This window comes from Pungitius pungitius, chromosome 16, assembly GCF_949316345.1.
Source record: "Pungitius pungitius chromosome 16, fPunPun2.1, whole genome shotgun sequence".
Taxonomy (NCBI): domain Eukaryota; kingdom Metazoa; phylum Chordata; class Actinopteri; order Perciformes; family Gasterosteidae; genus Pungitius; species Pungitius pungitius.
Window position 1 is genome coordinate 4,082,755 of NC_084915.1, and position 24,638 is coordinate 4,107,392.

Below are 24,638 nucleotides of genomic sequence, written 5' to 3' on the forward strand. Positions count from 1 at the left end.
TGCTGTTAATTTAAAAAAAACTAATTAATCCCATATTTTGAAATTCATTAATCGCCATTAATGGTGATTAAAAGTGTGTTTACAAAATGTTATGAACTAACGAGTAATCACTTCACACAGCATATATTTTAGAAAAGGGTTTTTTGATTGTATTTTTTTCAAACACAAAACTGCACACAGAGCTGTGTTTTCAAAAATAAAAGTGTATTTCAGATACCATTGGTACTGTCATCTTTAACATTTAACAACACAAACAACAGCATCACATGTGATCTTCGTAAACTGAACTGACATGTAAATCTGTCATGTTAAAGTGCAAAAACTGAAATGAAAACAGAAAGAGCCAAATTGTGCCTACACCTGAGAGTGGGCCCGGTGGTGGCTCTCTCCATCCTCCAACGCTAACTGACTGCAGCTCGGAGAGTTTCATGTCCCGAGTCAACGCAAACCGGAAGTAAACAAAGAAGCATTAATGGCATTAAAAAAGCATTGGTGCATTAATCTCGGCCACATTAATCGCATAGATTAATGCATTAATGTTGACAGCCCTAAAAATAATATATTGAAAGGTTATTATAAAAAGGTTCCTGCATGATACTGAACAAACAGCAGCCCACAGCAGCTTTAAAGGGATGATTTCAAATGGGCTTCCGGCCAGATGGTATCTTAGCTCTGTCAGTGTTGGACAGGACAGATTTCAGAATTATGATTGATGGCTTCAGAGGGTGTTGTTTCACTATCACTCTCTTGGCTGAGGTGCATGTCCTGTTTGTTCCACCATTGATCATAGTGCATTAAATAGTCTAGTCTAGTCTGTAAAACCTAAAGGATAGTTTTTGTTTGTTTTTTCAATTACGGAGGTGTCAGAGGATGCAGCCACAACCCATTATTCAGTAAAGGTTAGGCTCAGGTTTGGTGGATTACCCGCAGTACCTTAACATTTCTTCGAAATGTCATACCTTTCAAAAAGAAGAAAAGTGGCACTTAATGACTCATAAGGGCGGTGGAAGGGCATGTGGGGGCGGGGGGGGGGGGGTATTCTTTCAATGTCAAAAAATATAATTGCATCCCACGTGCTTTGAAGGTGTGTGCTCGTTTAAACTTAGTGACTCTATATCTATTTGCGCTATCTCCTCTCCGTTCCTCCTTTTCGGGGGTACTCCTCTTTGGTACATGCAATGACAGCTGTTTGTTTTTTAAAAGGGGGGGCTCATTAACACTTCCAGTCCAGAAAAAAACACACTCACTCACATGTGACACAGGACGATCACACCTGCACGAACCCGACAATTACTAGTTTTAGTACCAACGGCGAAACACAAAAGACTGAGTGTTCCTTTGGTCCAATTCGGGGGGGGGGGGGGGGGGGCATCAAGAAAAGTAGAATGAAGGAGAGGAAGCGCGACGAGGAGGAGTGCGGATCAGATGGAAGGGGGGTCGGTGGGGGAGGAGGGAGGGGGTAGTGCCAGAATAGACCACCCCCTCTCCTCCCATCATCTCGGTCCGTGCGGCGCGAGGGGAGAACACATCCGACGTGTGCACCTGGGGGGGCGAGCTCGTTCGTGCACGGGCAGCCCCTTTCACGCGCGCGGACGGCCGCGGGGAAGAGGCAGTCGTTTTTCCCGGCCGCGAGGCGCGTGTTTTCCGTCCGTCCTGATGGAGGAAGCCTGTGAGGTCTGGCCAAGAGGCGGCGGAGGAGGAGGAGGAGGAGGAGGAAGAGGAAGAGGAGACGGCGGCATGCGGAGAAGTGGATGCTCAGTCCACCGTTAAGGTACTGGCGTTAGGCAGGCTCTTGCTTTTTTGAAGTGTCCGTACACGGAGACAGGACCCGCGGCTGGCGGGTGGCTTTCCTCCCGCGTCGGTGTCTTATCGGAGTGTCTGTTGGGCGAGGACCTGTCCTTGTCCTGTCCCCAGCGACAGCTGGTCAAAGCTGCTATCTGTCTGCTGGATTGACAGGGAACTTTGTCCGTTGTCCTCTGCAGCTTGACAGCATACAACAGAATGGCACTGGTGAAGTTTATTCCCTACAGTAACTTTATTCAAGTTTTATAAAGCCAACTTAAGTTTGCTGAGGTGTGTCAGTCTTGGCTGTGCTCAGCCTTATTAAAGGCACATGTTGGGACTTTGATGATCTTCAAGGCGTCCCTTTTGGTACCTTGCTGTAAAACCAATCTGTCTGAATACTGACACTAAAACGAACGTGAATCCTCAGCAACACACCAATGTGCAAAATCTGAGACAATTTATGGAACCCCCCCAGCAATAGGACATTCTAGTGAGGTCAGCACTAACTGTAAATCAGTGTTATTGATTAACCATCACAAATGAGTTGCAAAATAAATTGCGACAGGGATATTACTGACATTGCAGCTTTACGTAACGTGCCCAGAGAGACTTACTTTGCAGTGTTGTGCGCTGACTTTTGCATCCTTCATTCAGACAGTAACAGCAGCACGGCTGGTGCCGCTTTACAGCAGCTGTCCATTTGTTTTTCAGGGCTAACTGCAGTGTGAACGTCTTAAGGATCACAACAACCCTTAATCATGAGGGTTCTGAACATGCAAGAAGGCCAGACTGTACCAAAATCTAACTCATTTTAAAATAAAGTGATTAAAGTGTTAGTTGCTAGTGTTCAAACACTACAGGCACTTTTTGTGTTTGGAGTGGAAAACAAACTCACAGTAGCATTTATTCCATGTAAAACATGACACTGTGCTGCATGCAGCTATGATTGCACAAGGCTGTGCACCATTGCCATAATATCTTTATAATTATGTTATATAAAGTTGACGCACTTAACTTTCAGATTTGCTCTCCACTTACTGGTCTGCTCATTAACAAATTGCCAACAAATGGTGCTTGTTGAAATGGTTTGATCTGGAATTAGTTAAGAGCTGCCTCTTGGAAATTCATCAGAGGGAATTTTTAGCATTTGAAATCCTTCCCAACTATTTTGACTCTGGAATCACTACCCGTGTAATCTCGATTGAATGTGCCTCAACATAATTAAAAGTGCCTCAGAAGGCTCTTCAAGAGAACATCGTTACGCTTTGAGCACTGCGAGCTTGCTGTTTCTTTTTTCTCATCCACATACTCCGCTGTGTTCTTGATGTACATGAATAACAGAGAAAGCGCCTTTGAGTCTGATTGTTTGAGGTTGTTTTGGCCCACTGGAAAGCTGGTTCAGATCAGAGGCAAAATTCTGGCTTCAAGCAGAGAGAATGCTGCATGAGGGGATCAAGACCGAAAGCGGCTCCTGGCAAAAATCAGCACCATCATCCTACGGAGCAGAATGCTGACTCCTCAGAAGTTCCCGCTGTAGTCAAACAGGCACAGTATCATTAATGCTAGCCTTAGGAGTGTGTGAGGATTGATATATTTAATAGTTATTTCTAGTATCCAATCCACAGGTGAGCGAGAGATTGACCATCAAGTAACTGTAGATGCACCGTAGCAAGGTGTTTTCTCTTTTCATCATTACAAGGAGTCTAAAGGAGCAAATTTGTCTAAAGGAAGCAGGCGTCAGTAGCAGAAAGAATGTGTAAATCAGTGATCAAGCGCACAGTGCACTTTGCATATAAGTAGCATATGGCGACTGCTATTCCTAATTATTCTGAAATGATCCTGGAGTTTGTGCTGCCTCTTCCATATACATGGAAACCAATGTGTCAGGGAGGACTGTGACTCAAGCCACACCAAATGCCAAGGGCAAGGCGATGCAGCATGTTCTTGATGTTCTTGATGAGCCAATGTGCTTCACACTTCACAGACATCGGACCGTGAATGTTCCGTCGAGGGCAAACAGCACAGGCGAAGAGTTTTGTTTTCAGCACACGACGAGGAACGAGCTTGCAAACTGTATGTGGAGACCAAACCCTTGTCTTCAGACGGAGACTATGAAAGCAGTCCGTTCACTGATGCCAGGGAGAGTTTACTCAGCTGGGCTGTGGACTACAACCGTGTAACGTTTGAATTATTTAAACACTGCGTCGACCAAATGCAGTACGTGGCATCTCCACCTATAAATCTCTCATTCTGTCTTTTATTCTTACATCCAGACACCTCGTGTGTCAATCTGCTTAAGATCATGTAGACATTCATGTAGAGTCATATAAAGCCCCACCAGGATAAATATTCTGAACAACTGAACAACTAGCAATCAAGTGAATATGTTAGAGTGAATGTGTGTTTGTATGAGTGTGTGTTTGTATGAGTGTGTGTTTGTATGAGCGTGTGTTTGTATGAGTTTGTAATCAGGGTTGCTTGCAGTATAATACGGTTGTGCCTAATGGAAGCTGGGCCTGTGTGTATTGTAATTGAGTCAAGGCCATGCATTCATTCACATGATTACTGATTGTGGATGCTGATATTATTCTCAATGTATTTTTGCATGTTTGAGTGTACAATACTCACTCAGTACATTTAGATTGAAAGCAGATTAATTGAAGAGACGCTGAGTCTGTTCTGTAAAGCGAAGGATATGCTACCCTCGTTTTAGCCTTACTGAAACGCTGCATCTGCATCTACATCTGAGCTTTGTGTTGTTCACACCAGTGGTTTCTGTAGCTCTGTTGATGCAAAGACACATAAGGTAATTACACACAACCCTACTGTATGTGAATATTACCACATTTCTTTTAAATGTAGCAAGGGAAACATTCGGATGTCACCTCAAGGCAAAAGGAAAGGTTGCTCCATTAACTGGGACAACTTGGACAGGATTGTCGTTTCTTGCTTTGTTTATGAGAATAATTGGATTAAGCTAATTACATGTCCTGCAGAATTATACACTTGTGCTCAGTAGCAGGGCATGCAATGTTTTTTGATGGAATTGATTGTCTGTTGCCTGTAGCTGCTGATTTGAATTATATTGTAAGAATCAAGCAATTCCGACATGGTCATATATTTATTTTAGCGTAATGATTACTTTGATTATGTTAATATTTAGTCAATTGATATGGTGATACAGCTTGCATTTTCTTGAATGCCTCTATTAAAACAAACTCATCATTATTTATCCCATCACCGAATGCAGTATGCAAAATAGGATACAACAAGACCATTTACATGGGTAACTGTTTGATAAAATGATTTTCAAAGTACATGCACTAACTAGATTATTGTGTGTTGTATAAAATAATAATGAAGAGAATAATACTAGGTGTTTATGAACACAAAGTTAGAAATTCTGTAGGTGATAAACAATGAGTTCGACACAATGCTCAAAACATTTAAATGGAATTATTCTCTGGTGCAGCAGCAATTAAGAGGATGTTACAATATGATTCTCACTGGGGGGCACAAAATCAGAAGTTACGAAACAGCCAACAAACGTAATACAACTCTGACAATGAAAGGAGATTTTATATTTGTAAAATGGAGCTCCTCATGCATAAAGAGATTCTAGCCAGTTCAGTGCAACACTGTGTTTACTCCTCATCCACTCATTATAAATGTTAATGAGCTAAATTTGATTTGGTCCCGTGTTTCAAGTATACTTATATCGGTCCATAGGGTGTGCAATCATTAGATGCCGGTCGTACCAAACCAACTCAGGCGGTAGCAGCAAAACCCTTGAATAGATTGATTATAGCAGTGGTGTGTTATTGCCCATGAAGTAGAAGGTGCATAACACCAGCATTTGATTGCCTCTCGACATGTCATCCCCAGAGTTAGGGCTCATAGCAACGGTGCTAAAAGGAGCCCCCCCTGTTTACAGTACAAGTGGGTTTTTTAAATTGTACAATACGGCAGTTCAGCCCCAACACGCGCGCGCATACAGACATGCACGGACATGTCCCCATGTTCGCTTGAACCAACGGACAGAGAGCGTGTGTCCGCCTGCAACAACTACTAGCTGGGGAACTGCCATGTGCAGCAAGGAGTGGATAATTGGAGATGTGAAAAACAATTCCACACTTTCTTGGGGGGCACTTGGGGATGTGGGGTGCTCCCCCTGATCAGTGGTAGGGGAATCAATGAAGGCAACAAATACACAAGACCATTCTATTAGCAAACTGTGCGGTGAGTGGGAAGATTTTCCGTGTCTGGCCTGTAAAATGCATCGCTGGCCAAGTGCTAGTCGCCACTCATTAACACTTTGCACAGCTCATACTTGCCGAAATTCACAGAAAGCTGTAATTGCAGATATAACATTATGCAATGCAATGTTTGGGTATGCTTAGTTGGACATTGGGACAGTTATTGATTGATTTTTTTTTAAATGCAACAACCTAAGCTATTTAATGCAAAGAAAGCTCAAACTCTCATCTGAGTTGCCTCCTTAATGCCGGTCCAACCTCTAGAATAATTTTGAAGACAGGTTTCCAAACAGCAAAACTCGTTGTGTTGTAATCTGCAGGATGTGAGAAATGACACCAGCACAACTGTCGCAATGAAAGCCACTAATTATCACTCAGATTTTTCAAAGGACCCACCAAACTGGAAATTACAGGAGGTACTTTTCAAGGTGTTTGCATCAGATATAGATTGACATTGACAGCTTAAGCGGCTATTAAATGAGTTTGGATTTGAATGATTTGCATTTTAATAGCACACCGACACCTTTTCCCCTATGTGACACTGTTGGAGTGCACCAACGTCTTAATAATTGCCCATCCGTCAAAAATACTGCATGTCATTCTTCTAAGCCTCAGCACATAAACCGACTCAGATGGAATATTGATTTATAAAAGTACTTGAATAAGACAGGAGTGCAAGGATTACCATCCGTGGATCATTTTGAGTTCAAACTTCTGGTTTATCTCATACCTCTTCTGGTTTATTATGTCCTCTAATCAAGCAAACATGTTTCTGTATTCTGTAGTATCACTTATAGCAATGTATAGCAATGTGAGAAAAGGTGTTGGGTTGCTGCAGGAAGAAAAAAAACATCACTCAGGAAAGAAGGGTTAAGCTTTTTAAGTTATTCTTTTACAGTGAATCTGTTCATGTGGAAGTATTACTGTAATAGAGCCACTGATCACAATGCATGCTCTTGGTCATGAAAGACGGCTTTTGAGCTTGCCGTCTTATTTGTCTCCCTGCTGACGTATGTCTTAATTAAACAGCATATTCCCTGAGGCAATAAAAGGTGATTAGATGCATGCATATTCAAATAGTCAATTTTGTTTGCAAGAAATATTGCTGATGATTGATTCGAATGGCATAATGATAGCACATCATGGTACTAGTGCCCAACAGAACGGAATGGGGAAATTAAGGGTCAGAATGGTTCACATGTTCAAGAAAGCTAAACTGAAATCTGAGGAGAGAATCCCGTCACGATCGAGCTTTCTTTGCTTTGTTTCAATAGCGCCCGCCTGGGCTTGTGCATGTGAGCATCTAAAATAATAAACTCATTGCAGGCTTCTCAAGCCTCACACATTGAGCATGAGACACATGCATTTCAACCAGCTCACACATCCACATCTTGAGCGGTGTTTAACCGTCTCGGACACCGTACGTTCGTTACTAAGCAACATTGATGCGTCAACACACATGACAGGTGGAGGCTTTTGATACAACTTGAGGAGACCTGCTCAGTGTAAGTCATGAATGTAGCAGCACATAGCAGGTGTAGGAAAACCCGAAGGAGGACAGACACAAAAGCGGAAAACTGCTGATGAAACCAAAAATGAAGAGGAGACCAAGAAAAACTCTTAGTCAACCGTAGTCAACTTTAATCAAATAAAACTTTATTTCCCAACAACAAAATTGTGGCTAATGAAATTGCTGAGTGGTTATTAACTTTGGAAAACCACTACAGTGGTATGGTGATCAAAAATGTTAATGTCAAGTCCTGCTCTCATGCCTATTCAGTAAATTTTGAGCTATAGTTACCTACATCCACTATTTCTGATTCGAAAATACTAGGCCACTTTTATTTGAATAATAATTTGAATAACATCAGTGTTTCCCCTACCATTCAATTAGGCGGGCAGTCCCCCCCCCCCTACCCCCCCATCCCGACGGCCAAACCCTGTAAACTTGAACCTGTTGTGAACGTGGCATTGACGATGGGAGATTTGTCCTCATAACGCCTTGATGTCAGGGAACAACTGAACAGTTCTCTGACTAGGATACACTAGTTGTTATTTCAACCTGTTCCACAAGATTAAAAGGTCATAGTCACTCATCTGAACCATGGACCACGGGAAGCATTATTTACACATGTCTACGTAATAATAATAATACGTATAAGCATCCTCCTTAATTAGTTATATGAGCTGTTAGCCTTTACAAAGCTGCCTCGCCTCCATCCGTAGTTATTTCGATAAGAGCCTTTCTTCTTTACCTTCTACTCCATAATTAAAAATGTCTAGTCAGTTCAGAATGCATTGTTTCGTATGCCTGTCAGGAAATGAAAACAAAATGAATAGAAATGCCCTGACTGTCTGTCTAGTGGACCATGTGACTTGTTGTTTTATGCCTCAGATAAACAACAACCACGTTATGCATGGCTCCCTCAATTTCTCCGATCCTGCTTCATCCCCGAGTACGATTTTCATTTGTGCGGCTGTGACATTTTTCATGTGATTTATTCTATTGTCCCGAGTCCTCCGGCCATAGCTGCCCCTCCGCCCGGTCCCCTCGCCATCAGCGTTGACAATCCCAGCCTTTGTTTTAGCAATGAGAAGCAGCATTCTTCCAGAGGGATGACCTCCTCTGTCTCTACAGGGGCTGGCACTAAGGACGCGACCCTACCCAGGGATTGGATAGCACCTCACCGGATGCTGCCAACCGCAGCCAAGAGTTGTCCCCCCCCCGACTCTAGTGCTCATATGTGCACCAGATACGCTCTCCGTCCCCTTCAGGCAACTTGATGGATCCCTCTGTTCACCACAGCTGACACATCATGGCCAGGCACAATTACCATCACCGTAAAGCATTAGCACAGAACAACAGGATTAGCCTCTGTGACTGAAAGTGGATCATCGGCCCTTTCTGTAAGTAAACATCTCTTGCACTTCATTTTTAGGATTGATTTAATTTTCTATTTTAGTTTATTCAACCAACATCCATTATATCTTTAGTCTTAAACAGCAAATTTCATTTGGCCACTAAATCCCAACAAAATATGTTGAGCAGCACCATGAGGAGAGAAGCTGAGATGAAAGATACTGAAGAGACGCATCACTAAAATCCCACAGCACCTGAACATTAGAATTCCAAACTAGCCGCACAGCGAGGCATCGGGTTCAACATTAAACATCTCCAACAGTTGAAAGGGATAACGCAAGTATCAGGACATGAAACACCAGGTATAGGAATATATCCGATTACCTGCAGCTGTCTACACAGACACATGCATCGGCCACTTTTAAGTTTTAAGGGAATAACAGTTAGCTGGATTCAGAAGCCAGCAATTAGGACAAAATACCTGGATCCTGTTCAACAATGCTAACTAGTTAGCATTCGGTCTTTTCGGACATTAGCCAGTTTGTCAGCTACTTGGTCCACAAAAAGTAAATGTAATGGAAACATTACACTGGAAACATTACATTTAATTTTTACTGAACTGTTTCAAGTGCTGGATTTAGAAATGAAAAGGGCGTTGGAGCAGTGTAAAAAGATTTTCAATGAAAGATGTTTCTTTATACTGTGTTCAGGAAATCTGGTTGTGTGTATAGAAATCCTCAAAAGTTTGTTTTTAGTGTGGCGATGGCGACTGAATTGAATGTTTGACAATGGCAAGTATTGTTCTCTTACTGGAATCTACAATTCTGTGATCTAAAACAAGTAATAACGTTTTATCTCTCAAGCGTCTGAAGGAAGTTATGTCATTGCTGCTGTGACAGCGAGTAGGGAGACAAATCCCTTTCTAATTGTTCACTCATATTATCAACTGAGTGGAGTAGGCAACACGTACAAAGGGACATTGTGCGCATTATTGAATAAAATACAATAAATTTGGATGGTGAACAATGAAGGATATTGCAAACACACTAACATACGGTTCTTGTAACATGCTTTGAAGTTCATGGATCTGGTAGGACATAAGACTGCACAAATTATCTACAAAGCTACAATTGATTTACTTCCTGACAACAAACCAAAAATGTTTTCACAAAGAGGAAGATGTGTGGGTTTTGATGAAATTTCGGAATGGTTCAGATGAAGAAAATAAATATAAGCGGTACAGGTATAAGGAAGGGGCCTTGTTTCTCCCAGGAGCATAATACTCCTGGTAGTTGTTATTGTTTTCTATATTAAAATCAATCTTTCTGATAAACATTAAGTACATTTTTTAGTTAAATAAAGGGGACAGGACTTTACAGGTGTTTACTTCATTTTAGCTAATTTTCTAATATAACCTATAACATATACTATTTATTCATGTGTATAGTTTCAACATTAAAACATTTTTGGATTGTTGTTTTACCAAAATCTGCGTATTGTGCAGATGAGAGCACGTCATTTCTTTCTCTAACTGTTGTTGTTGCTCTCAGCCTTGATGACATTAACCTTAAAATCGATGCGCAAAGTAAGGAGGAGGTGGAGGGCTTGCAGATAATTAGCTTGTCTAAAGCAATAAGACGCTATTCATACATGGCCCCATCAAACCTATCCCAATGTGTTAATTAGCTAGCACAACCTTTGATCTCAGACCGGGGTTGATTTTATCAAGGATTAGTTACATCTAAAGCGCCATGAACCAATTCAATTCAATTCATTTTATTTTGTATAGCCCAAAATCGCAAATTACAAATTTGCCTCAGAGGGCTTTACAGTCTGTACACATGCAACATCCTCTGTCCCGAAACCCTCACATCGGCACAGGAAAAACTCCCCAAAATATGAAAAAAACCCTTCAATGGGGAAAAAAGGGAAGAAACCTTAGGGAGAACGTCAGAGGAGGGATCCCTCTCCCGGGATGGACAGACTGCAATGGATGTCATGTGTACAGAATCAACAATGTAAAAGATGTACAATACATTCAATTTCTCTAACTGAAATGATACAAGTAATTGCAAGTAGCAGAAGAGGTGTACGGCAGGACCACTGCAGGGACAACCTCCATCAGATCGAACCACCATCCACAGAGGCTTCTGTGGGGAGGGAGAGCAGAAAGATGTTGGTTTTTGATGACAGTAATATGAATCATATTTAAAGTAATGATGATGGCAGCAGCAGGTGTCAGCAGAGCCATGAGCCAGGAGTCAGAACCGGGGTCCGCACGAAACTATGATCCACGGAGACCTGCTAGGCGAGAAAGCACAAAAAACTCCCGGAGAGAAGCTTAATTAGTGATGTACATTAATAAAGCATGGATGATTGTGGGAGGAGAGAGTGAGAGTGAGAGAGGGGCTCGGTGTGTCCTAAGAAGTCCCCCGGCAGTCTAAGCCTAGAGCAGCTTAACTAAGGGCTGGTCCAGGCTAACCTGAGCCAGCCCTAACTATAAGCAATATCAAAGAGGAACGTTTTAAGCTTTATCTTAAATGAACTGACCGAGTCTGCCCCCCGGACTGAAAGTGGAAGCTGGTTCCACAAAAGAGGAGCTTGATAACTGAAGGCTCTGGCCCCCATCCTACTTTTTAAAACTCTAGGAACCACAAGTAGCCCAGCATCTATGGAGCGTAGATGCCTTGTAGGACAATACGGTATAACAAGCTCTTTAAGATAAGACGGTGCCTCACCAGCAAGTGCCTTGTAGGTGAGGAGAAGTACCTTAAATTCTATTCTTGATTTAACAGGAAGCCAGTGCAGAGAAGTTAATACAGGAGTTATATGATCCCATTTCTTAGTTCTTGTTAATACACGTGCTGCAGCATTCTGAATCAGTTGGAGAGGTTTAAGCGATTTACAAGAGCAGCCTGATAACAAAGAATTACAGTAATCCAGTCTAGAAGTAACAAATGCATGAACTAGTTTTTCTGCATCACTTTGAGACAGGAAGTTCCTGATTTTTGATATATTCCGTAGATGAAAAAAGGCAGTCCTTGAAGTCTTCTTTATATGAGAGTTGAAGGACATATCCTGGTCGAAGAGAACTCCAAGATTTCTGACGGTGCTGTTGGATACCAGAGCAATTCCATCCATAGAGACTGTATCACGTGACAGCTGACTTCGAAGGCGCTCTGGGCCTATCATGATAACTTCCGTTTTTTCCGAGTTTAACATCAGGAAGTTGCAGGTCATCCAGGTTTTGATGTCTCCAAGACAGTCCTGAAGTCTAACAAGTTGGTTGGTGTCAGCCAAGCGGAGGATTAGTCTCATGAAGAGAAGGGAAAGAAAAGCAGGCAGAGTGACTCGAGCCTGCCTTATTGCGTTGCTTTTCTCAATGTAAATGACAAATTAGATTCTTATTCTTTGTGTGTTTTCTCTCCAGAATAATTCGTTGGCTGAGTTGGACCTCCGGGACACACGCCATCCACTTCTCCAGGCCTCTTCATACAGACCTTCCAACTGACCATGTGAGTTGGCTGGCGATAAGCAAAGGTATGAATATATGGATCGTATTTACATTACGCTTTGATATTCAAAGTGAGCTCCCGTAGCAACATGGAGAACGGGAAATTTAAAATAAAGGTATGACTATAAGCTCAGATAAAAGGCGTTGCTAACTATTTATATTTACATTATATTGTATTACTATAAATAACATATTGACCTCAATTAGTCAATTCAAGCTACTTAAACTTACAACATCACCTGCAAACAAAAGGGCCGCACTGAATCCGTCTTCAAATGATGACCTCAAACACTCTCTGTAATACGCAAGTATGCTTTCACATGAGACAAAAAAAGAAAACTCTGAGCGTTTTCTGACCTATTTTCTGTCGTGTGGCAGCTCCAGCAGGCTGAGACTGCTTTCCAACACAATGCCTCCTTCCTTGTAGTTTGTGCCCCGCAGCTGCAGCGTGTTGACGCTCAATACACGACCAACCATATATGGACTTCAAAATGCAATCCAGATATAGCGATGAGGCATTAGATTTGGAAAGTCAGTCAACCAGCTCATCCCTCATTCAAAAGCTAAAGACAGTATGCTAAATATAACTCTAAAAGCATTGAATGAGGCCTTAAAAGAAGGAATGACTGAATGGATTCTAGAGAAAGACTCTTTTCATTTTATCTCGCCTCGTCTTTCTGTCAGCACAAACAAAAATGATTTAAACCATGTTATTTATTTTATCATACATCAAAATAATGACACGTTCTAAATATGTTCCCTTATACATACAAAATAACCACCTTCAAATGTTATTAACTGAATTGAAGGACTTCCCCAAATAGTAGTGGATGTTTAACATATTGAAAAGTAATTGGATATAATATGACACAAGAGATATAACAAGACATTTAATATTCAATACAACATTTCCAAACGACGCTTTTTGCTGTTTTGTAAGTTTGGTGGTCATTTCATAGCTCTCTGGTTCTTATGATTCTTCACCAAAGCATGTGTTATGTTCTCCGCAGGTAGAGGCATGAGTCAAGTCTGACACTGGAGATGCCGAAGAGACGAGACATCGTCGCCATCATTTTGATTGTGTTGCCTTGGACACTGCTCATTACTGTTTGGCACCAGAGTGCCATCACTCCTCTACTCTCGACAAGAAAGGGTAAGGGTAAAAACATCCATCTGTATTTGTTGTAGTAGTATGAAACATATGCGCAAACAATGATCAAGTGCAACATTTTCATTTCACATTTTCGCAATGTGTTTTTACTCCCCAATTGAGACCCACACACTTGTTGGAAATCGCATTAGCGCTGACCCTGAACAAAATGAAAGCATATGTATGCAAGCTGTGGTGCAGAGGGCCCAGAGGGTCGACTGGCAAACTGATACAATCAGTGCTTGATGAAATGTTGGGATGTGTAATACACAGAGGATTACCTTTTAGACGTCATCAAATGATCTACAGATTAAAGAGAGTCCACACTGTGTAGTACATACATTAATCTGAATGCACGATGGCTTCGTGTCCCCTCCCGGCTAGAGGACAGACGGGATGGCCGCTCCAACTCCCGGAATACTTTCGCCCTCAAGGACTCCTGCTCCCTTCAGAACAGGGACATCGTGGAGGTCATGCGCACCGAGTATGTCTACAGCCGGCCCCCGCCGTGGTCCGACGTCCTGCCCACCATACACGTCATCACTCCCACTTACAGCCGGCCCGTGCAGAAGGCAGAGCTCACACGTTTGGCAAACACCTTGCTGCACGTGCCCAACCTGCACTGGATCCTAGTGGAGGACTCCCAGAGGACAACCACTTTGGTCGTCCGTCTCCTCCACGAGACAGGACTCAACTACACCCACCTGAATGTGGAGACGCCCAGGAACTATAAGGTACGAGGGGACACTCGGGACCCCCGAATACCTCGGGGTACCATACAGAGGAACCTGGCCCTGCGGTGGCTCAGAGAAACCTTCAGCATGAACAGCAGCCAGCCTGGGATTGTCTACTTTGCAGATGATGACAACACGTACAGTCTGGAGCTGTTTGACGAGGTATTTGTCTTACAAAGCAAAACATGATGCCGTCTCTACGTCCTCATTCTTTCACCAACGTCTTACTTTACATTTTTTTCAACTACCAGATGCGTTCGACCAAAAAGGTGTCGGTGTGGCCCGTGGCCTTTGTGGGGGGGCTACGATACGAGTCACCAAAAGTAAACAAACTGGGCAAGGTGTACGGCTGGAAGACTGTGTTTGACCCACACCGGCCCTTCGCCATCGACATGGCTGGGTTCGCTGTGAACCTGCGCCTCATTCTATCCAAACCTCAGGCTTATTTCAAGCTGCGTGGAGTGAAGGGGGGTTATCAGGAGAGCAGTTTGTTGAAGGAGCTGGTCACTCTCAGCGATTTGGAGCCTAAAGCTGCTAACTGTACAAAGGTAGGAAAACAAGGCACTCTGCGTGTTTCGCGACCCCTGAGGCTCTTGAGATCCCTGGCTGTCATAACAACTTGTTCTAAAAGTCAATAAACTGTCGGCTTACAGCCAACTCGTATACGCTTTGAGCTCATTTAAAAGATTCTACGTTCTGCTTCTAGGTATTGTGCCGCAAGTTTAATGTATAATAACTGCACAGCACTAGGAGCCACAATTTAAGTCTTAGTGTTTCATCACACTGGCTGTTTTTCTGCTTGTCTCCATCCGCTACTTCTTTACCCGCAGGTATTAGTATGGCACACACGGACAGAGAAGCCTGTGCTCGTAAATGAGGGCAAGAAGGGATTTACAGACTCTAATGTGGAGATATGACATTCTTCATCTGACACAGGTAATGGTAGAGATTTATAAATGCAAATTGCTGCATTTCCACACTGATTTATCGGGGGGGATGAGCCAAAGCTGAGCATCTCCACTTGTATGTGCGCTATGAGATATGGAGCTTAACTTCACATAAATGTCTGACCTTTACACAACATTTTTGAAAGAATTGTCTGCAGATGGAGCTATGATTGTTTATCATAAGAATCTTTCACCACACTAGCATTATGTTTCTAAAGGTAACAATGTATTGTATCCACTACTTTTCCCCAAACTAATATTGGGTTCACTGTCCCCAGAAGATAAGTCTGAGGAAGGTGACACCCTAGCCCTTCATACAGTGCTACCCTGAGGTTGTGGTTTTTGTCAGCTGGACAGATTAGATTTTTTTTCTACAAGCGTTCCTGGTAAATGAATCCTAATGACTTGCAACATGCTACAGGATCAAAATTAGAATTTGTCCAATACTTTGGTTCATAACCAATTACCTGTCAAACTAATGGTATGTTCATCAGCCCAAGCTTTACTTAAAAGGCTTAGTTGCAAACGTTGCATGTTACCAAGCAAATGACCAAGATGGTAAACATTATTCCTGAACCAGCATGTTTGCCAAAGTGAGCATGTTAGTGTGTTGTAGCTAGCAATTAGCTGTCAGCGTGGCTATACGTGCTATGTTGTTGATAGAAAATTCTAACAAGTGTCTCCTTTGCTTGTCCGTTCTTTTAAGGGGATTTCTCCGTTGGATTCACATTGGATTCAGAACAACCTCAGAGTTCCTTCCCGTAATATCACGGGAGCTAAAATATCATCACAGCACAGTACAGTAGCCGTACTTCACCAATGGAGGCACAGCTGTCCGCCCCAGAAGGCAGCCCTCACCGTGAGCTCGAACAGACCAGTATCAAAGCACAGCGGCAAGAAAGAGCACTGACTGATGCAAGACATCGGCAGGAGTTGTGCCCACTGAGGTTTTCTCGGAGAGCATAAACAAAGGATGTTACGTGATTTTAACTGCAAGAAGAGATGGCACGGCAAGCAATAAAGAGCCCTCTGAGCGCAGACCACACCAGCCAACCATCCAGTCAGCACTAAATAGGGCCCGTTTGTTATGAGGCGGGCTGGCTGTCGGGCACAGGGCTGCTTGGAAGAACGAAAGGGGCCCTTGTCTTAAGTTAGTCAGCACTGACTGACAGACTGCAATGAGGGGATCTGAGCCTCCCCCCAACACACTTGTACTGTACAACACTGAGCTATTTAGATAGCATCCTGAACCCAGCACTAATTAGGAGTCCTGTTACTCCACAGTAACACATGCTCAGCTGTCACACTGCACAAAGGGGAGTACACGGAAACACATGCACTGAAAACCACCGAGCATTGATTTATTACAGTATAACAGCATAATTTACACCAAGCTCCTGTTTATTTCTGACATGCTGTAACACTACTGAGGTCTTCTCATATTAAAAAGAGGATTCAGTATCCCTAGCGTCCCGTTCACCTTACAATTCCGCCATAAGCTAATTAAGATTATAATGGTTACTGATGATTTCTCAGAATTCACCTGTTAGTCGTGAGTGTGCAAGTCATATGCAAGTCAATGAGATGCAAATCTCATAACTCAAAAGATTGAATGTGCATTATTTTTGAATAGATGTATTACACAATCTATTTGTTCCCACCATTGACCCCATTGACTTACATTGGCACTGCTTACATGTTCTCAGACTGTGGCTGTTGGTTGTAATGTCACAGGGTCAGATGATGATTTAATGGTGGTTTTGTGTCATTTGAAAGTTGACTCATATCTCAGATTGTTTCATAAACCCTTTTTTTGTTTCACAGAAGATTTCATTGACTGCGCTCTGCAGTATAACCACACACACAAAATAACAAATCTAACAGAAATATGTGTCTCCCTTTAAGTGGAAATCCACGGGTAAGAGAATATGCTTGGTAATTGTAAAGAGTCACTGTAGCTGAAGGTACTGTATGTATTTAGCCGTAAAGTGTTCCCATACGCCTGTGTTTGTTCTCAAAATGTGCATGTGCCTATGTAGATGGTATGGTATAATATCAGACAAGGGACATGATATTTAAATAATGACATCCCTATTATTGTTCGACCTGAATTAACAAGCAATAACATTGCACATACAGGCTGGGATGACAATTCATTAGATGTCTGCTGCCATGCCAAGATCAGGCGTATCCTCAAAGTTGACCTTGTAGTCACCCTCCTTCTCTTCAAACACAATGACCTAAAGAAATAAACAACAAAAAGAGGGTTATACCTTTAAGACTTGACCCTTGCTGCGTTTTTTACACATTGTAAGTTACATGTCAAATGAATCCTTTTAATCCATCACAATGCATGATGGAAGATCGATCCCACTCTTGACTAACAATGGCGCTAAAGCCAGCAGCAGGTCAGCCTAGCTTAGCTTAGGAGGAAGACTAAGTATGGGAGGAAATAGCTAGCTAGCTTGGCTCATTGTAAAATCTTTTAAAGCTCTCTTATAGACCAGTTACATAAACCCTTAATGTAACAGCATCAACATGTTGCTGCTTTGACAGAGTATTTCTTTAGCGGACGCAGTGACTATGGTTGAGATTAAATACACATAACGTGTTAACTCAATGGTTCCCACACCCCCCTCGTTTTTATTTATTTATTTATTTTATTTTATTTTACCTGTGGCTATATGTTAGGGTTGGCTGCAACCCCCCGTCAGCCCACACCGCCCCGCCCTGGAGGTGGCGACCCCCTGTTTGGGAACCACTGTGTCAAATAATGACCTATAGAGGGGCTGTTTTATTCAGTTTGTGCAGATATGTACCTGGTTGATTCCACTGTTGAGAAAGGGACCAGGGAGGTAAAGAGCCTGCTGTGGCCCAATTGACCAGTAGCGGCCCAGATTTAGTCCATTGATAAACACAACACCTTTCTCCCAGCCCTATGGACCCAAAGACAAGTTCATGTTTTCACAATGTTTACATGAAGTATTTTTCATTAAGCCCACAAAAAAAGTACAGATTCACTTACGAGCAGCTTCACAAAGGTGTCACTCGGATACCCATAGGCAAACATCCTCCCCATGAAAAATCCAGGGAAGCTCGGAGTGGCCGGAAAAGATTTCCAAGGTGCCTGATAAAGACTGAAATAAAGCAGTTTCTTCTCTCAAACACTATTATGGTATAATGAAAGTGATATGCAATGCTTTAGATTCAATAAAGTGTACAAACCTATCAATAAAGCTGGGTTTCATATCCAGGCTGTATATTGTAAAATCCCGCAAGGGGTTATTGTTTAAAAAAATGTCTCCCACAAGGCCTGCAAGAACACAAATCAAAATTGCTGGTACCCTATCCAGGGCTTGAGTGACAAGAGGCATAGCAATTAACTTCATGTTCTCTGTTGATCACCTTTATGCTGTTTGTCAAGGTCCCTTCCCTGGTGAACTCGTCCACAGTTTTCCACCAATAAACTCAATGTACGTTGTCCCTGTAGGGATTAATTGCTTTTATGTCTTTTTCAAGTTTTAACAACCAACACTTGAGCACCCATCACGTCTGATAACTTTGAATGAAGTTTATTGGACATTGTCCAACTTGATGCCATACCTTACCATCAGGAACCGCCAGCTCTAAGCTTTGGCGCTTGAAAAGGCCGATGTAGCTTCTGTCTATAAAGACCTAGGAGGACAAATGTTGCTGTCAAATAGGTCAAATGTCATAGTACACATAAACTCTGCTTCACTTGACTGAAATATCTCAAAGGTGTTTTTAGGAGGGGCATAAGTGTTTTACACGCACAAGGGAATGCACCTCCTTCTCTCCTTCTCTCCTTCTATTATGGATCAGCCAAAGTCAAAACTGTGAAAAAGTATTTCAGCTGTGATACGGCCGGGTGCAGACTGCGATGTTCTCACTGCTGATGCTATGACTGTTTAAAATGATTTTTATGCAAATAATTGTAAAGTAGCAAAGTTTTTAACAACTGCTGGAATGGAATGTGAACGCTGAGTCGTGAATCAAAGTCCTTTTTGCTTTCTTCCAGTAACTGTAATATTGCAGGCTGCTTGATCTGCGACGCATTAAGGATTTTGTATTCACTCAACTGCAAAAAGTGTGATCCTTGAAGCATATGTAAGGAAACCTGCATTCTGGTTGACATCTGCTTTAAGAGGCGGGCGGTTTCTGTATATACCGCAAAATACATAATACTTTATGGATCCCCTCCCATTATGGGAAACTCCCACTTTCCCCTTGACCCTCCTGTGAATGCATATGCATGACACGGAAAAACGCAATTTGCCATTTTAATTATCTGTGACAGGCAGTCTGCGCATTTACCTCAGTGCGCCTAGTTTGTACATACCTCGCCATGCTTTTATGCACACAATGCAAAACAAGTTAGTTTAGTACAGTGAGTGACCACTGTTAGGCCAGTCTGATATTAAAAGAATAGTGTAATATTTTCTATGAGACAAGTAGCTTAGCCAAGACAATGGCCAACATAATAAACGACCAATTTATCCCTCTTTCCCTTGGTAAGCTCCTTCCCCACTTGCAGGTTTATGCTAAGCTATTCATATTAGCTTCATACTTTGTGTACTAACTACATCTCGGCCCATGTATATTATCCAAATTGTCCTTGATTTTCACATATCGTGGATGGTAATGATTGGCATTATTTACCAGGGTCAATCATATATGTATTTCTTAAGGTCTAGGGAAGTGGGCAGTTATACAGATGCTTTGTCAACAGCCTTGGCGACACTCTAGGCACCCCTTAATATTTGTATGAGACACATCATGCTCCAGTTACTAGAATGAAAACCCATTTACATCATTTTTAGATGCTCAGAGAATATGCTCCAAGACTGTGTTGAACTATTTTGAAGACCAAAAAAAACATGTTGGTGGGAGAGGTAAACAAACAAGACATTAAACCAGGAGCCCAGTGTTTTTTTCCCAACATTTTTTTAGTTAATTTAAAGTTACTTTAGTGATGTTTGTAGTGTGCTTTCTGTACTTGTGTTAGCTTGTTTATGTTTGACTTAGTTTAGGTAGTCATTTCTAAAGCCCAACTTATTCCTTAGCGTACATTTTTTGTTGTTGCAGGAACAATGTTTTTATGTCCTATTGACAGCCTTAACTACGTGCTCACAAGCCGGCTTCAGGTGTGACACCAAGAGGTGTGGCAAAGCGGCAGTGTGTGACGAGGTTGAGAGATTGGGCCATGATGTACAGTGAGGACTCACCAGGGCGCGGTCTCGAACGTTGTCCCCAGACTTCAGTAATCCTCCACTGGTGACGGTAGCTTCATACAGCGTGTATCCATAGGACTGGCCATTCCCATTGTTCACAGGGAGGTTCTCCATGCTTACTGGCTTGGGTGACTTAAATGGCTTTAGAAAACAAATTAAATAAATTGATGAATTGAAGAGAAAATATTATTTTTTTAGACATGGGCAGCAGAGTCTTACATAAAACGTACTCCCTCAGTGAAGCTCAAAGCATCCCATAATGACAGGTGTTGGTACATGATAGCAGGTTCATAAGACTCCCTGTAATGCAGGGCTGGCATGTCAGGGAATATGCCCCCCCCTGCACAGAAAGGTCAGACACAACACAGGTGTTGAGGTCAGTCACCGCATGTAACCACATACTTTGTTCATAGTCAGAGTTGCGTTAACTTACTGTTGTATCGAGAAAGTAAATCCCTCAGAAGGTGGTACTTTGGGGTGTACTCCCCTGCCTCAGACAAGGGAGCGTCATAATCTGAAAAGCAACACAGTGTGACATAGATTTACTATCATCTGCCGCCACCTGCTGGACATTCAACTCAAGAGAATCAGAATCAGAAACAGAATCAGAATCGGCTTTATCGAATTTGTCTCCGGTTACATGTTGTTCTCAGATATACAAATAAACAACAGAAATATAAAAAAATATGAAGACAACAAAATAGAACACAAAAACTAAGCTTTAACATTTACTTAATATAAATATAAAGGTGATAGTAGTCAAATATACATATTACTATAAATAGTGCAGTTCAGTTCATTGGATAATCCTTCATTATCCCCAAAACAATGTAAATTTGCGTTGAAAAACACTGCTTGTGTTGTTGTGTGACAGAACCAACCATAGCTGGGGACCAGCGCTTTGTATAAAGGGTCAGCGCGTGCTCCGCTCATGAAGCCAAAACTGGAGCCTCCGTGGAACATGTAGAGGTTGACTGACATGCCCCTCCTCAGAATCTCTCTCACGGCGGACAGCATATCTGAGAAAAAGCTTAACTCTTTCACAACACTGTAAACATAAGGGTCCTTGCTACAGGCTAAACACAATACAGTCTTAGGGACGTCTTCTTTGTCCCTGCTGAGTTCTACATCAGTGGGCTGCAATAATTCAAACGTAGGTCCTGAATGTCTGTTTTGCATTTGTATTGTTAGCATGCATGCAAAAGAGTAAGAAAATAAATCTAATGCAAAGTAGGGAGTGACTATATGGGGCCATTTAGGACTTAACTATACTAAAAAGTCTTTGGCTAAACAGTGCAACACAAAAACTAAACCTCCATCCAACAATCACAACCTTGGCTGAGCACAAACAAAAAGGAGGCAATGAGAGCCTTCCTTACCCTCTGGGGGGAGCACATGGTGCAGGTCGCCCCACACATCATACCAGCCGGTCCAGAAGTCCATCACCATGGTGGGGCTGTTGGGCTGACAGAACGCAGAGAAGAACCGGGCCGGTCACATAACACAGCTCAGGGTCCAGGGTTTCATTAACTGTCTGCGTGACGTTGTGGCAGATTTTCAGTGGCAGATGGTGAAATGGTTTTGAGAGGTAAGAGACCCACCTGGATAGCGTTCAGATCCTGGATGTCCCTCTGATTGAGCTTCTGCAGCTTCACTGATCTGATAGCTACAAGATGGGGGATGACAAGGTAAGCTGTATATATATATATATGAGTGTGTGTGTGTGTGCATTAATAAAAGACTGTACCTCCATCCACACCCCCAGACTTTAAGGTGTTGTGGTAATCGGATGTGAGCAGGAGCTCGCTGATCCCTTTGGACTGTAAGGCCTTTCAAAATAATAAGAATGGGAGATATAAGGGTCAAGTGATTGATTCTATCAATCTATTTTATTCATATATTATCACATAATATAGCCTATTACATCACCTCTTTAATGAAAATCATGTAGCTATCGTCCTTTGCAAAGGATCCATACTCGTTTTCAACTTGCACTGCAATGATGGGACCTCCTTTCTTGAACTAAAAAACATAAACAAAAATATAATAAAGTGTAATGAAACAACCTGGAGTTGCAATGGACTGGATTTTGGCTTTGTTAACATAAAGCAACCTGAAGTGGAAGAACTTTTGGAATAAGCTTATCGAAAAAAGTATTGACAGCCTCAGTAAAGCCTGGGTGAGTCGTCCTCAGCCTCATGCTGCCGTCACGGAGGAGCCAGCTGTGATGAGGCAGAAAAAAAAAAAAATGTCACAGAGCTGCCAGCCGAGGCACAGCAGGTCTCAATTGTCTTTACTCTGATTGCATTCAACAAAAAGTCAAACTTTGTGTATTCGATCAAGTTGCTTTTGTGCTGTCCCTGTTCCAGTCACTTACAGATTTTATTTCATTTATTGAGAGACAAACTAATGAGAGCAGGTTAAACAAAGTGTGCAACAGGCTTTCAATAATAATGTGTTAATAATCATGCACATAATATCTGTGTAATCATGCTCGCACTACCTCGGCAGTCCTCCCAGGTCCACTTCGGAGGAAATGTAAGGCCCTGGACGCAAAATCACCCACAATCCCAACTCATCCGCAAGGTTGATATAAGCTCTGAAACCCAGATAGTGGATACATTTAAAGACACAGAATTTAGATCTCCAAGCGAGACCCCGTATCTTTGAGGTTGTTTGAGGAGTGTGAGAGATGCTGGGCAACGGCGGCAGCAGCAGCCGTCCATGGCATCACACTCCCTGCTCACTTATCACTGGCTGCGTTGTTAATTGCTTGATAAGCTGCTGTTGTTGGGGATATGCTGCCGTTGTCAGGTGGGACCTCTCTGATTCTGGCTTCTCCCCCGAGCACCGGGGCTTAGATGATGAGAGGGAGAGGAGAGTATTCCCAACGCACCGGTGGCACAGGTAATATTGGCAGAACAACTAGGGAGGTGACGCAAGGTGTTTTCATTCTTATAATGGATGTGTGTCGATTGTGTATTTGGTTTGATGCCGAAAACAATCAATGACTAATAGTCCTTACACTAAATCCAGCTGTGTGTGGAAGTTGAAAACCCCTCTCTCCGGCTGGTGCAGACTCCACGGCACGTACCTGCGGGGATGCAGGATGTTAGTATTCAAGCCTTGAGAAATAAAAAGCACCCGTGGTAGTTTTCCCCTACGTTGTGAGGGTGTTGATGCCACAGGCCTTCATCTTCATCAGGCGGTCCCGCCAGTAGGCCCTGGGCACACGGAAATAGTGGATGGAACCCCCGAGGATGCGGAAGGGCTCTCCCTCCAGGGTGAACTGGGACGAGTTGGCTCTAAGGCCCACCTTTCTGCTCATCCGCCGTCCCCCCGCCGGCATGCTTGGAAGAGGAGTTAAATTGTGTCACACTCACATAATATAGACACATGGCTATTGTGCCTGAATAGGCCGCATGACATGCCTAATGGGAAATAACAGGCTTCTCTTCTTTGCCAAACAAAGCAGCAACATATTTGAGTTTAGAGGCAATATCCGGCTCAATAGATTTAATTTAGCACTCTGAACCTTGGGAAATGTTACACATATTTTTTCACTTTTTTTCCTATAAAGCATCCTTTCATTGTATGGTAAAAGAGGCTTTAAATTTGAAGATAAAACACATTCTATTATTGACAGTGATACTGCATTATGAAAACATTCCACTTCATAGTGGCTTTACCAAATACCATCACTATCAATATATTATACCAAATTAATAAGATACACTCCCTGTGCATGTCTTTATATAGAAAACAATTAATTCACTTTCAGCCATTAAGCAATTGCATTAGTTGCCATCTCCAAGTTGCTCTAACTATGCAGATATGAAATTGACCATTTTACTTACCCATAATATCTGTACACGATGAAGCCAAGAATGCACAGACAGATAAGTGCATATTTCCTTTTGTGAGCATTTCTTATGGTCAACACAACCATCGGTGCATGAGCAAATATTCTCTTGTCACACAGGCAGCAGTGTAGTTAAGTGAACTACAGACACACAGAGATGAACGCATGCACCAGGCGGTGCTCCTCAACAGCGCACCGCCTGGTGGGAGTCTCCCTTTGGGAAATCGAACACACCCCTTGATATACTTTGCATATGGGCTTTTCTTCGGTTCGTATAA

General features: G+C 42.5%; 2 protein-coding genes across 4 annotated transcripts; one reads left to right on the plus strand and one right to left on the minus strand.

Annotated features, from left to right (window-relative positions):
• The first annotated feature begins 1,494 nt into the window (after positions 1–1,494).
• On the plus strand, positions 1,495–16,783 carry b3gat1b (beta-1,3-glucuronyltransferase 1 (glucuronosyltransferase P) b). 3 transcript variants are annotated; one of them, XM_037467887.2, is made up of 8 exons: positions 1,495–1,771; positions 8,680–8,948; positions 12,332–12,416; positions 13,426–13,568; positions 13,950–14,461; positions 14,551–14,847; positions 15,130–15,235; positions 15,953–16,783. In XM_037467887.2, the coding sequence occupies exons 4-7, from the start codon at positions 13,457–13,459 to the stop codon at positions 15,214–15,216; spliced, it is 1,008 nt and encodes a 335-aa protein (XP_037323784.1). In that variant the 5' UTR covers positions 1,495–1,771; positions 8,680–8,948; positions 12,332–12,416; positions 13,426–13,456; the 3' UTR covers positions 15,217–15,235; positions 15,953–16,783. The 3 variants fall into 3 exon arrangements, with proteins under 3 accessions (XP_037323784.1, XP_037323782.1, XP_037323783.1); XM_037467885.2 differs by having other exon boundaries at positions 12,332–12,441; positions 15,953–16,777; XM_037467886.2 differs by lacking the exon at positions 8,680–8,948 and having other exon boundaries at positions 12,332–12,441; positions 15,953–16,777.
• LOC119215604 (beta-galactosidase-1-like protein 2) lies at positions 16,778–24,550 on the minus strand. Its single transcript, XM_037467884.2, has 19 exons — positions 24,356–24,550; positions 23,663–23,848; positions 23,524–23,592; positions 23,002–23,097; positions 22,612–22,720; positions 22,428–22,520; positions 22,246–22,327; positions 22,100–22,164; positions 21,878–21,962; positions 21,380–21,517; positions 20,932–21,012; positions 20,729–20,838; positions 20,493–20,639; positions 18,850–18,921; positions 18,652–18,730; positions 18,472–18,559; positions 18,272–18,383; positions 18,066–18,182; positions 16,778–17,486 (listed from the first exon to the last, which is right to left on the minus strand). Exons 1-19 carry the CDS (start codon positions 24,445–24,447, stop codon positions 17,403–17,405), a joined length of 1,905 nt encoding a protein of 634 aa, XP_037323781.1. The 5' UTR covers positions 24,448–24,550; the 3' UTR covers positions 16,778–17,402.
• Between the last annotated feature and the right edge of the window lie 88 nt (positions 24,551–24,638).